This window comes from Pelmatolapia mariae, linkage group LG10_11 (assembly GCF_036321145.2).
Source record: "Pelmatolapia mariae isolate MD_Pm_ZW linkage group LG10_11, Pm_UMD_F_2, whole genome shotgun sequence".
Taxonomy (NCBI): Eukaryota; Metazoa; Chordata; class Actinopteri; order Cichliformes; family Cichlidae; genus Pelmatolapia; species Pelmatolapia mariae.
This window is the reverse complement of record NC_086236.1, coordinates 8,277,914-8,293,007: the sequence shown is the minus strand read 5'-3', so window position 1 is coordinate 8,293,007 and position 15,094 is coordinate 8,277,914. Positions and strand designations below refer to the sequence as shown.

Genomic DNA, 15,094 nt, shown 5'->3' with positions numbered 1-15,094 from the left:
ATTTTGCCAAACCAATCAGGAGTTAAATAAGCCAAACATGGCACACAGGCACATCCTAGGCCCCCAAAAGTTCTTATCTATGTCAGACTTTATGGTGACATTGTGTTGCCTAGCAACCAACTAGCAGGGAGCTAAAATTAACCAATTTTGCCGAACCAATCAGGAGTTAAATAAGCCAAACTTGGCATACAGGGACATCTTGGGAATGTTCTTATTTGCATCAGATATTATGACATCTTCATGTTGGATGGCAACCCATCATAACTCGGCTGTGAAAGCTATTTGTTGTCGATCCAAATGCAGAGCATGGGAAGCAAAATGAGCATTTAATGCTAATCCATAATACAGGAACTTACTAAAGGATAACCTGAATGTAACCAAACTAAGAACAGAAGACTCAAAGAACAGAGCTAGCAATTAAACCAGAAAAAATTATAACCCTGCACACACCCTACACCTATACAGAAGCCCAGCCCAAGGAAAACCTAAAATAATGAACATCAAATAATAAGTAAAATGCAAACAGGCCACTGGAAAGGAAATAATAAATAACACCATATACACTAAATAAATCATAATACTAAATTTCAGAGGGACCAAAAGTTGAACATAAATCACAAAACTACTAACAATAAAGAACTAATAGAAAACTTGAAACCAAGGCTCCAAATCCCAGGGACCATGACACAACCGTGTAGCAATGTGCTAACATGACCCATTTTTCCCGAGATGATCAGGAGTTGAACAACCAAACTTGGCACATAGATACATCTTAGGCCCCTGAAGGTTCCTTTTTATACCAAATATTATCATCATCATGTTGCCTAGCAACGACCTATCAATAGACTAAAGCGACCCATTTTAGGATTTATGCTCCGATATCACCTTATAAAAGCATTTTATTATTTCAGTTTTACAACAACACAAATTTATACTGGCAAAAGTTGAATTATGCGTAATATCTTAAGATGCCGTCACGTTAGCTGGCAACCAAGTGCGTTTTTACTTTTGTCTATGTGTAGTTATACCAGAAACACAGAGACGCCAAACAATACTGTAGACCTAGTAATAGTAGTGAGCTTCAAAAAATATCTGCGCCATGGCCGAAACAGAAGCTACACTAGCTTGCCTGGAGCTTCTATTCACCGATGAAGAAAGTGAGTTGCAGGGGGCTCGCGAAAGAAATAAGCAGATGTTGTTTTTAGAGCCACATTTTGAAAATACAGTATTAATATACTGTCTTTCTGAGAGCTTTAGTCAGGATGAGACCACCGCAGACTACACTTCGTTGTAATACAAAAGCATCAAGTTGATATGTTGCAATCCCATTTATACAAAAGAAAGAATATTGCCCACAATTTTATTCCCATCTGCAAAAAAGCAAATACATAAAATAGAACATCACAATGTGGCTTCTGTTGCCTTGTAATTTTCTGGTGCCATTTAAAAAAGTGCATCTGATTGTGCCATTTTAAATCTTTCTCTGCCATTAAACAATTTATTCTTAGCAATTGCAGCCTAGAAATGGTAGGGTTGCAATCTGAGGCATTAACATGGCAAATTACAATTCATATACACAAATAAAATGCACAAAAGCTCTTTGAAAGGCTGATTAACCTGGAAACATTAAATAAAAAACTAGCAGAATTTGGACAACTTCAGCTATATTTTTACTTTCTAAGTATGTGTGCAAGTGAGTGGGTGAAGATGAGTTTTGATGTTCAAAGGACAAATAGTAGGCCAAGGTTTAGTACCTCATGTTGTTTTGTTATCAGTGGAAGTAACCAGGTGGTCGTCGCTGCTTGTTGTTCCCAAATCGTTCTCAGCAATTTCAAAAGAAAAGCCAGGTGCATAAAAACATGTTGGAAAAGAGTTCATTTTTCAAATTAGACTGCTGCACCACTGTACTTTGCACCAGATCACAGTAACGTGACACTTCACTATGGCATGAAGCTGTGAATAATGGTACATAAATAGTGAGATTACTATGACAATTCTGTGAATTTGATGGTTCTGTAGTATTTACTCACTACAGACACACGAGTCGCCCTTTATTTGAAACTCATCTCTCATTCAGAAAGTCAATTATAGATCATACACTAGGTGGGTTGTGGAAAAAGGCGAACACTAGGGGTGAACAATAACTAGAACATGAGCAGTTGAAAATTAGACCCTTTTGAAATAAGCAAATTTTATCTCGCTCTTTCAACAGCAGAACTCGAGGCTATTGTGACTATAAATCTCCAAAGGGTGCAGATAGAAAACATCACTTTATGCCTCGTCTCAGAAATCAGCCTGAGCTCCAAATGCAATCAAAGCCTCTCTGACAGACCGCTCAATTGGAACAAATCTCACAAGGCTGGCAGAAATCACAGGCATTGTGCTTGATTATGCCATCTGATTGGATTAAAGAGAATACCTATCTATGCAGGCTGATTGATAGCTCCTTTGCCTCAGATCAAGGAGTGTGGAGTCTGCTCTGGCCTGTTCTGATTATAGCAGTCCTGACTGATTCAAAGTGAGATCTGTGCTGCTTTGCAAAATAATTATGCTCCTGCTGTGAATAATAGATTTACTTTAAAGGTAAATAATAAGAACCGTAAAAAAATATTTTGCAACCACTGCTTGCACAAAATGAGCAAATTAGTCAGTGAATTAAAAAAAAGTAGTAACCCAGGCCCTTAATTGCATCTTTGCTCAGTTCGGATCAGTCATGCTAAAACGACAGCTGGATGTAGCCATGCTTTCTTGTTTCTTCAAAACGAGCATCTTGAAGAACATCACTAACTCTGTGATGCTGACTTTAGAGCTCATGCCACTGATGGTAATTTGTAAAGACTGTGGCTGTATGTTAAGGGACATCTCGTGAATTTGTGACTGATTAGAAGTCTCCCAATGGCAAGGAGGAATCACAGTAGGGCTGAAGCCAGTCCCAGCTGTCTCCCAGCTGTGGGGAAGAGTCATGGTACACTCTGGATAGGCTTCTGTGCTTTTGCAGGGATAAACCAGACCTTTCACCCTCATATTCACACCTATGGTCTATTTAAAGTCACCAGTTAACCTTGGGCAGTGTTGGGCAAGTTACTTTGAAAAAGTCATAAATTATAGTTACTAGTTACTTCTTCAAAAAAGTAACTGAGTTACAAGATTCTAAAAGTAATTAATTACATGAAAAGTAACTATTGCGTTACTTTAAAAAACATGTTTAACCCTCTGGTGTCCAGGGTATAATTGGCCATTTTAACTACTTTTGATTTTACCTCTACATTTTACCTTAAAAAACTATTTACTTTGCCTTGTTTGGTATCATCCTTTTCAGCACAACCTCATGTGTCTGAATTTACAGTTGTGTTTTCATTTTGACATACTGTATTAACACAATTGATCTAAAATCAGACAAAAAACATAAAATCCGAGTAGAAAAAATTATATTTTTTACTGTAACAACCACAAACATGTTTAATGAATCATATTTCATAACTTCAAATGCAAATATAAATTTTAAATTTTAAAATCATATGCACACGTTTTGCAAACAATAAAGTTATTTGCAGCCATTTACCTTTTACCCCTTTTTTAAATAACCATTTCAAACTATTTACAGAACAATCAGCTGTTCTGCATTCAATAAGATGCCACACAAATTATTTGTGCCACTCCAAAAAAATAATTTCTGTCCACTATAAAGGAGAACATCACAGCCTGATACCTGCAGGTCTGACAGCAGCAGGTGTATCACTCCTGTTTCTACCTGGAGACAGCAGTCACCTTATTGTTCTGACACACAACACAAAACTATCCACAACACTACACACTAACTACACAAGACAACACATTAACTACACACTCCAAACACGCTAAACGTCACAAATCTCTCACAACTCAAAACTCGCTCTCTTTCTTTTTCTGCTGTCTCTCTCTCTCTCTCCCCGTCATTCCTAAAACTTCCCCCTCTTCCTAAACAACCAAATGTCATGTTGCCATATCATTTTTTTATTGGTCGACATGGTGCATTTTTCCACCAACACAAAAGGGCTGTTTTTTGTTTTGTTTTGTTTTTTGTTTTTTTGCTCATAAGCAGAGAGTGCTTGCTAGCGCTGTCCTTAGACAGTAAACGTGACGAAACTATTGAGGAAAAACACGCGTATATATTGTTTATCATGACTCTGGTGTTACGTGGCCTATCAACACAATTTAAAAACTGGTATATATCACCTTGTTGCTTTGTCATCTTAAAGTGGTCATGTGATTTGCTTACCACGACTACTTTATTCTTCCTCAGTCAAACAGCAGCACTCATGCAATTGTTTTGCCCCCATAGCTCCAGGTGTTGTGCCAAAAAGTGATCATCTACCAGAAAGTGTTTGCCGTCCGCGGGAGCGCGCGCAGCTGCTTAAAGCTGTAGCGTCCAGATTACTTACAGCTTCTTCCGTGCAACTGATATAAGATGCAGTAAGCTGAAGACAGCTTCAACCGTCTGTTTGTTGAAAAATAGTAACGCGACCGCATTTTCTTGTTAGTAATGGTAACGGCATTGTAACAATAGGAATAGTAATTAGTTAGATTACTCGTTACTGAAAAAAGTAACGCCATTAGTAATGCCGTTACTTGTAACCCCGTTATTCCCATTACTGACCTTGGGTGCATGTGCGGGAAGAAATCGGAGAAGCCCGGCAGAAATGGGAAGAACATACAAACGTCACAGTGGGGACATTTTGGTGATTCGTCTGACAGCAACCTGTGTGGTGATTGCATGGACTACATAATGCTTATTGCAATCGTTTTGCTTTAAATCAGGTCACTTATTGATCTCCAGGTGAACTTACTCAATACAAGGAAGGGTAATAAGGAAACATCAAATATCTGCTTTTGTTCCACTGGGATCATTTAAGGGTTTGGGGTTTGTTTGTTTTTTCATTGACTGTTTGCATGTTGACAACCAGTTTGATTGCCTGATTTTTTTTGTGTCTTGTCTTCTTGAATAAGAAATTATTGAGAGATATGATATTGATTGGCAAAACCACACAGTCAAGATCAAAGTTATATTAAACTTAAGTCTAACTCTTTGATAACTATAAATTTATTAAACAGCAAAATGCATTTCATTTTTCATCTTGGAGAAAATACAACAATTTTCAAAATAGTCAATATGCTGGGTAAGATTTTTATAATTCAATTCCAATTTATTTTCACTAGTCAGATGACGCCCGATGTGAGCAGGCACTTTGGCGACTGCCTTTGACAGGCAGAAACATTCGGCAGAACCAGGTTCAGGGAGGGGAAGTCATCTTAATGATTCGGGGGTGATTGGAGGGAGAAAAGACACACTGAGCCAAAGATTAGTAATAACCAATGATTAAATGTAAAGTGATGTATAAACACAAAATACCTGCTTGGCTAAACTCAAGTCTACTTTTGGTTGTTTCGGTTTCGGTCATTTTCCATTACAACTGAGTACCACATACGCGGTTTGGGGTCATTATGGCAACGCAACAGAAAGCTACTGACGTCATTTGTATGCAACACAAGTGCATCACAACAAGGGAGGATGTCGAGGCGATTGTATACCCGCTGCTCAGTCCATGGGCCACAATGTTGGGCTTCAAAAATTGCGATTTTGATTTTCAAGGAGTCACTCTCATGAGCCATCAAGTGATGCCGCTGACTGGCCAATCGGTGGCATGCAGTCTGGTGATGTTACACTTTCGGACTGACTCAGATGGCTTGGAAACCTGGCCAACTAGGTAGTAAAAAAAGTACACGGGACAGGTTACAACCACCTTCTGAAAACTCTAAAACTGAGTCGAGCTGACGGGAGTAGGAACAGGCTGGAAAAGGGCTAATACAGAGTGAAAAGAGGTGAGTGAAGAAGAAACACTCAGTGGATCATGGAAGGCAGCCTAAGAGAAAGTGAATGTATTAAACTATAAAATTAAGAAAGGTTATGCATGCTTATTATGAAAAATGTATACAGTTTTTATACTATATATAAATAAATATAACATTTATGGTGCAGGTGCATCTACGAGAGAGAACAAAGGGAGCTTTCACTGTTACCTCAGACTCTTAACAAAAGCAGGCTCAGCTGTGATCGCATCATGTTGGGTATTTATGGGTGTGTATATGATTCTAGTTCTCATTTTGCCTTCCACTTTAATGCCACCTCTTAATAAGAAGAAAAGAATGTCTGGAGAAAATCATACCCTAAACAGACTCTCACTGAAAAAGAATTATGATCATTGACTGTCTCTGCAGTAAAAAAAAAAAACAACAAAAAAATCTCTGTACAGTATATTGGCAAGTTATTTCAGTCCCCGGTGAGCAGAACTTACGTTGAGATGCGTGGGCTTCACCTGATAAAGCCAACCTCACGTCGGCAGGGCCAATATTTTCAGGTTGAAACAACCCACTTATAGTTTCTGCCAGATGTCCTCTCTTTGCTTTCAACTATCAGGGGCATTCCATTATTACTGTGTATATAGATTGAAGGCAGCAGACTCATATGGCTATAATACGCTCTGCCAGTTGATTTCATTTACCCACAGTGTGCCGCACAGATCAGAGACCCACTGCCAAATGAATCTATCAGAGTGGGATTGGATTTTTTTTTTTTTTTTTTTTTTTTTTTTAGCAATTTCCCATTAGAAGGACAGAAAAGAGAACTTTAAAAAAATCTGTTAGAGTCCCACCACATGGCTTTTAAGTGCTTGGCAGGGTTTAGAAAGTGACATGGGAAAATGACTAAATTACTGTTTTCACCACTAAATAAATTTCTAAATGGAGATATCTCGCTGACCAACTCCTGCAATTAGGATATAGTAGTAATTTCCACTTACAGTCACATGTCATTTTTTATACTTATTAAACCCTTTTCAGGAACTGCTTCTTCTTTTTCAGTAACCTAACTTATTTTCTCTAATGCTTAGCTAGTTGTATTCTTCTTATTGTCAGTGTCAGGGTAGAAGAAAGCTTTTCCTTGAAAGCAACTTTCTGAGCAGCACACTTTCCTCGGGTGCATTAGGTTCATAATAATAGTCACGGCCAAGAGAGAGGAGAAACTGACCTTAAAACCACAAATGTGCTGCTTTATTCAACATTATGATGTCTCCCATCAACAAACTACGGCTAATCTTTGCCTAATTCGATACAGCAACAAATGAATAATTGTTCCTAAGCCGGGAATGAAAAAAAATGCATAATAAATGTGTACCTACTGCAAATAAAACAATCAGGCGGCAGGGTAGCATTATTTTTAATTGATGAAAGACCGTAAACAGCGCTGACAACCAATTCATTTAACCCACACTATAAACAGAACATACAACAAAACCGGCGCGGGGAGGGAAAGGAAACAAACATTCATTACATTTGTCAGGGTCTTAAAATACATAAACACCATCTGGTGAAGTGACTTAGGAATTTTATGAATTTAGATGTGCCTCCACCTTCTATTCTAACCACTAACACATCCTTACATAGTAATGCACTGTCACATACTAATGTGTGGTATTGTTACCACTTTGTTCAGTTTAAGTTCCTATCCATTTTCAAATTGGAGCCAGCCAGCTATAACTAATTTGATTAAGGTCAATAGCAACACAATAATTGACGTCATGTGACATTAGAGCGCCTCAGTGGAATTATAGTGCTCAGTATCATTGAAAACAGCAGTCAGGAGCCCAACATAGCTTCTTAATGTGAGAGTATATTGTCTTTTAGAGGTATTACTGCATTTTATAGTGACCACGAGGAGATGAAAGTTGTAAAGCAGGGCCAGGAGGTAATCAGGTTGCCACAATATCTGAAAAGTATCACCAGCAAACACAGTTTTGCAACCTTTCATATTACAGCTCCTAAAATAAATGCACGAATTATGTCAATGAATCCTGTATTTCTATTATTGAATTAGTGGTTTTTGTCTAATGCTATTGGATCAAAGCACCTGGGTTTTTTAATCCTGAACCTATAGCTGTGCTATGACATACAGTACATGGACATAAGTATGTGAAACGAGATGTCAAGAGAGGGGCAGATCTAACTGAATGGCCAGTCAATCACTTGTTTTTAGCAATAGAGCGTATCCTGAATCATCATGCTTTGTAAAACTTGGAATGACCATAATTTACAAAATAAACTTACTTAGAGAAGATTAACGGATGTAGTGAAGGAGGGTTAGTGTGACAGAAGAGGGTAATGGAGAATGGAGGATAAGCCACTGCAGCGAGACTAAACTTAAATGGTAAATGAACTGGTTCTTACCTAAAAATTGATCCCATAAACTCACGAGAAGCCTTTACTGAGGACAGGTCAGACTGGCATTTTCCAGAGACTAAAGGACAGGAAGTCGTGGTTCAAACTACAGGCAATGCCCCCAGTTGCCATTTCAAACAAAAAGCAGGTTTAAGGCATTCGAACATTAACCTCACTTTTCAGACCTGGAAACTACTTACTGTCTGTATAGCCTATATCATGCTAGAATTCAAGCCTTCTCTTTCCTCTTGCCCCAAACTGGTTGTGGCAAATGACTGCTCTCGGTATGCCAGAGGTTTCTTCCTGTTAAAAGGGAGTTCTTCCTCAACACTTTTGCCTAATGCTTGCTCCTAGGGGATCATGATTGTTGGGCTGTTCTCTTATTCTCTCTTTACTGTGCCACATTAAAAAAAAATCCAAATTTGAATTAATCAGTAGAAATAACAATTAGTTGTTTGATTTTTCTTTTCTACAATTTTCAGTGGTAGTTTGATATAACTTTCTCAACATTGTACAATAATAATAAATAATGATAGCTTATATTTTCTAGCGTACTTACTCTGGCTGAGATATAGCATGGTAACATGCTAGCAGTAAATAGTTAACATTAAATATCTATATAATTATAGCCTATTTTTGAAGTTCGTCATAGGTAACGTTTTAATTTAATATCTTAACATGCTAAAATGTAATTTGTAGTAAGCAAAAGCACAATAAACATTTAACCAGTCTGTAGTTTACAGCAATGGTAATGTCTTTGTGAGGCACACCGCGCTAACATGATAGCAGTAAAAATATTAATAATAATATTTATGGTCTTTAACAGCTTTAAAATTGACCATAATCAAGGTTGATGGTGCTACAGGGTTTCTCCACAGTTATTTCAATTAATTGTATTGTAGACGTATATGTGTAAAATTTCGTGGCAGTGTATGTGAATCACTAACAACTTAATTACCAATGTGTGCAAAATGTCATGGTGTTTGTTCCATTTATCAATTCAATTCAATTCAGTTTTATTTATATAGCGCCAAATCACAACAACAGTCGCCTCAAGGCGCTTTATATTGTAAGGTAGACCCTACAATAATGCATACAGAGAAAAACCCAACAATCATGTGACCCCCTATGAGCAAGCACTTTGGCGACAGTGGGAAGGAAAAACTCCCTTTTAACAGGAAGAAACCGCCGGCAGAACCAGGCTCAGGGAGGGGCGGGGCCATCTGCTGCAACCGGTTGGGGTGAGAGAAGGAAGACAGGATAAAGACATGCTGTGGAAGAGAGCCAGAGATTAATAACAAGTGTGATTCAATGCAGAGAGGTCTGTTAACACATAGTGAGTGAGAAAGGTGAGAAAGACTTATCCCTAAAAACATTTATTGTAATGCACTTTCACTACTGGGTGAAATTTGTGTCTGTTCCAAGAAGAAAATAAACAAGTGACCAGAAACTTAAAACAATAAATGATAAAGATCACTATAATACTATTGCACCTCAAACTGACTTTGAAAAGAATTTCCTCCTGGATTTTCCGTTGTTCTCCAGCATTCAGTTGTTATTACAGAGCAAAATCTTTTGTTGAAAAGAAAGAGATACAAGTTTCTCTATCAGCAGCGCTCCACGGGGGACGGCAAAAGTCTGGGAAATATAGGAAATCACAAACTAAAGCCAGAGTAGAGAAGCCAGGTCAGTGGATCCAACAAAAAAGTAATCTAACAGCCAGCGGGGACACCCAGCAGCATGTTGGCATTTTTCTGTACTGCAGGGTTCCCCCTAATGCATTTCTACCAATATAATTATGATTGGCACGCAGTTATCTCTGCATGTTGAGCTGGATTTCGTGTCACAGTAAGTCACCAAAGGGCTTGTGGGAATCATGACAACTAGTCATGAAGCCATGTCCTCATCATGTCTCTGAATGTCAGCGAGGACACTGCCGATGTCTCAGTTGACCTGAAGCTAGAGATGGTGAAAGAGGGCTGCTCGAAAGAGAGGCTGCTCAAAAATGTACAGGCAATCACTCTGCAGCAGACATACTGAATGGTCCCACATGGTTGCCACCCACAGTGTAATGAGGGTTAGCAGGTCAGGCTGCCTTTCTGTTGACTGAGGCTTGCAGCGACACAGGCTTCATTTTACATTTGGATGCCAGTGAACACCAGTGCATAAATCTCTTCTCCGGTGGCAGAGATGTTTTGAAAAGAGGCTATTATCATCTTTTGATCTAACCCTTCATAGGAAGATGTGCTCTGATCTCCTGCTGTTGCTATTATATTGGAATGTATAAAATGAAAATAGTCGAACCAGTCATTTCCCTATTTCCTCCTACTATACAAATACTTTCCCCCCCTGTGCTCTCTCATAGACTCATGAAATGTCACCAGTCAATTAAAAAATGGGATCATATTCTACAACTCCTTGTTGCTTTCTGTTTTAGGAAAATATAAGGCAGATAATAGTACAGCAGACCTGCCTCTACCTTCTGGTCCTCATAAAAATTTTTTAAAGAAATGAAAAGTCAGCGTAGTGTGACATTTGATTTGGTTTTATTGTTAAGAAACTGTTCATAACAGGTGTAGTCACCTCCATAAATACAGAAACCTTAAATAGAAAATTACTCCCTGCTTCTGGGGGCTGCAGCCATGTAGAACATTTACCAAATAGACTGCTGTGAGAGAGACGCTGTAAGGCTGAGATATGCCATTTAAAAGATCCGAAGGACAAATCTGTCCTCCCTGTTGGCTTTAAAAGAGACAAACTGGGAGACACATGAGTCAAATGTGTTGCTGGATGGAAGAATGCAACAGTCAGCTGTTAGGAGACATGCATCTGCACTCACTATCATAGTAAATATGTAGGTTAATTTATGCTGTCTTTCTTGTCTGTGTCAGAGCCTGGATTTGGATTCTGAATTTCTTCAACAACAGTCAGCAAAAACGCTTCTGTGATACTTACTGGAGTCTAAAAAGGTGTTCCAGAAGCCAGAGGAGATGATCAGAGTTCGAGGCATCAGGCAGTTAAACCTGAGTCTTTACCAGCAACGGATTGATTCTGGAAAAAGTTTGAATCAGCTTATGTCCTCTTCTTCTCAGCCGCCTGTTTTTGCTAAATAAAATAAATAAAATAAACTCACTGGTCCCTGAAATAACCATGTCTTAAGATTACCAACATTTTCCACTACCAGAGATTTTTGCAGCTGTCTACCTGTATGACATTTTACCTAAAATGAGCATTTTTCAGACCTCCTTCGAGCCTATTTTGAGATGCCAGCATTTCCAGAGAGATTTGCACTGCATTTTTATTTTAAAAAAACCCTGCAATAATACTTACACACACTAAGCTATTTAAACTTTTACCTATCTCCATGTGAATGTGACTCAAACACCATAAATATCAGAGCATATAATGTGTAAGTTTATAGGGGGTTTTGCCCCTACAACACTATACATAATGTGATAAGCGTGATATTTGTTCACTGCTCTGGTGAGACGAACAGACGCTGTTGCTGATAATGCAGACGCTCCTGACTGAGCCGTAAATACAGACGCAATGTGGTGACTCTTTGTGCACATACAGCACAACAGTTACCTGCAATTCAGAAAAGATTTTCAAATTCATTTTTGAGCACAGCCACCACTTTTAAAACAAATTTGATCAAATGTGACTGCTGATCGTGTACTTGTCTCTTTCCATTATCCAGATAGGAGCTTGGCCTTGTTAGCCTGAAATAACTGCCAAGTAGCACGACTTGCTTCCTGAAAGACTTTTCTAAGGTCTGCTAATACTTGTCAACAATCATTTTGAAGCTCAGACAATATCAAAAGAACTATTGTGCAACTGTAAATACCGCTGCCCAAACACTCACAATTAGTGAAATAGGATCCTGCTTGTCATATTTACGCCGGGGTATTGTTTTATACCTCCTAATTCCTGTGGAAAGCAGTGTCATTCTGTCAACATATAAAGGTGTAAACCTAATTGTCACTTCAGAACTAATACAGCATCCTTTTGGTATGACAGGATTCTGTAATCAGGATCAAGCAAGTTTATTGGGTGGGGATTTTACACTTTCGTTTGTTTGTTTGCGGCACAAAATGAGATAGCTGGGTAATGCACGTCCACATTTACCAGTCTACCTTACTAATCTGGCTCAAAGAATTTCTCTATATACAGCATCCAACTGCAAAAAAGCACTATTTTGGTCACTTCTGTGGCTCATACTAAGGCATTTAAGGGCTGTAACTTCACCAAATATGCATTGTCAGTCTAATCCCTGGCCCAGGGCATTATTTAGCACTGACATGTCTCAACTACTCAAGGAGAACGGATCCTTTGAGACTTCAGTAACTCTAAGACGGACTCCGTATAGTCTCACCTTGTGAAATTGCTCCCTGTATCATAGCTTCTGGCAGCAGAGGTGAGGTGTGGCATTGGTCTATTGTTCCCTGCACATTAGCACCGAGCACAAATCTCTAACTTGCAATAACATCTATCTGTATCAACGCCTTACAGGCCCTGTCACATGTCCCTGCAGAGAGAAAAGACCAAAGAATTGGAAGTGACACACGTGAACAAAACTGTCCTGCTTCAGAATAATCGGCTTTTCATAGTCAAGTAGGGCCAAAACTTTATTGTAGGGTTACTTCCTCCACACGAGCACTTCACATGCGGATCATTCGCAGAGCGGATACGGAGTAGAACTTATCTTTTGATTGGCTACACCTGCGACGGACCTCTATAGTCGAAGTGAGACACAGAATGCACATAATTTCATTGAATATTATAAACGGACAGTGTCTTAGGATGCTCTCTACAAATGGTCCACATGTAGTATGTTAGACATAGAGAAGAGGTTAGGGGTACATTCTGAAATCAAAACCTTAAAATATTATATGAGTAAGACTACAAATCTTCTCAAATGTAACACACTGAACCTTTTAAAACACACTGCAGTTGACATAGTTAAAGACATGTAACTGGTAGTTTAAATGAGAGTGAACTGTTTGTTTTTCGTCTAACCAATTATACAGTGGGGTGTAGCAGTCTGCAGTGTGCACTGAAGCTACACCAGCTTTGGCTCTGATTTGTCTCTGTGTTACACATTGGCTTGGTCTAATGTAAAAGCAACCTAATCAAAGCAGCCAGCGTTGCTAAATGCACTGAGTTGATGGATCTCAAATACTGAGTTGCAATGGCTTAAGTCGATGAAATATTATAAATCTCCAGCTATCAACTGAACTTAATAAGCCATGCGAAATGTCTGTATTTACTTAACCAAGAGCTACGCATAATATACACTGTAAATATAATTTTCCTGTGAAATTCTATTAGTTACCATGATGCCACCACATTTTTCGAAGTTGGATAATGCAGATAATGTTCAAATTTGATAATAACCATAAAGTTTTTTCCTCTCGAGCTACAGTGCTGCTGACCAAAATGGTGAAGTAGTCATGCTTGATAGCAAGCGCTGCACAGCAGGGCAGGTGTAACATCTATTGAGACAGCGCTTGTCAGTTTGTCTAACAGGATCTGAAATCCACTGACGGCAGTCTCAAGGACGTGCAGCAGCTGATAATTTATGTAGCATTTTCCACAAAAAGAAGAAAAAAACTGCAAGTTGACACTCATCAGTCCAAGTTTTACACAGTCCCGGTCAAGATCCTTTTAGCTGGATTTACTAGTAGTTGAGCTAAAATGTAAGGTCGCCACTCTCACGAATAGCAACTACAGGAAAGTGCATTTAAATTTAAAACCTGGTGTTGAAAAGCCTAAAGTGATAAGAGTTGGCTGGTGATAATTTGGCTGCTGTATCTCATCCAATGCAGAGTTATTTCAACAATGAATTCTGTTACTTTGTTTCTGCTTTACTTAACTATTTGCCATATGAAACATTGCCGTCATAAAGTGCTGGTGAAATGTTTTCCAAGTCACAAACTGATACATCAAGACAGCTGCGCAATCTTTTCCCCTCGATAGTCTTTCATTTCTGCACACCAAAGCTGCCAACAGCACACGATAATAGTCTCTTCCATATCTCCTCGAGCAGTAGCCACGCTCCCCTCTGAGTCGAACGTCCAGTGTGTGCAGTGCAAAGTGTATTTTTGTGTGTGAATGCAAGCCCGTGTTTATCTCTGCACTGCCTTTGGTTCCCTTTGATTTCCCTTAAGTCTTATGTCTTTTGTCATGTTCTGGTCTTCTGAATGCTTGCTTATGGGTGTCATTTGTTTTCTCCCCCTGCCCTGCTCCCTCCCTGCCTCCCCCACCCCAATTCTTCTTTATTTGCATGCTGTTCCTCCTGTTCCACACCTCCCTCCACAACTGCCATGTCCTCTCCTTGTGTGCTCAGACACTGCGCCCAGCACTGAACCTGCAGCTCATGGTTGGTATCTCTACTTTCCTCCTTATGTCTCTCTCGCTCTCTCTTTTTTTTTAACTTGTATATTTGTCTTTGCAGCATGCCTGCTTTTACTGTTACACAACAGACATTATTGTGCCAGGCTGCCCAGCCTGGAAATGTCAGCTTTGTGCTGTGTGTCAGGTTTATGTTGGCCATACTGATCTGTCTTATGAAAGAAGCAGGTACCAGTCAGGCTGCATTTTACTTTAATTGCAGTTACGCTGTCAAATATATTTTGACGGTGCATACAGTCAGTTGTAACATAGGCTTAAAAACCCTTCTAATTCTTCTTACTTCAGCTGCACTTGCAAAATGGTTTCACCAACTAACCAATTACAGTGTTTCCCTGAAGGTGCCACAGAGGAATATAACCCACACTGAGGCCAGGGCTGATTATATCTGCAGCATTAGATGATGCCGTGTGTTGGGGCAAAAATAGACCTA

At 39.1% G+C, this 15,094-nt stretch overlaps 1 protein-coding gene across 5 annotated transcripts in view; it reads left to right on the top strand.

The window, feature by feature from the left end:
* The window catches only part of cadm1a (cell adhesion molecule 1a), a 454,047-nt gene that overhangs the window by 401,301 nt on the left and 37,652 nt on the right, over positions 1-15,094 (top strand). For 3 of the 5 annotated variants that reach the window (XM_063486068.1, XM_063486069.1, XM_063486071.1), the window contains one exon: positions 14,600-14,632. The exons of the other annotated variants lie outside the window; for them this stretch is intronic. In XM_063486068.1, the coding sequence (XP_063342138.1) occupies positions 14,600-14,632 (33 nt within the window). The remainder of the gene's footprint in view (positions 1-14,599; positions 14,633-15,094) is intronic. 5 annotated transcript variants of the gene reach the window in all.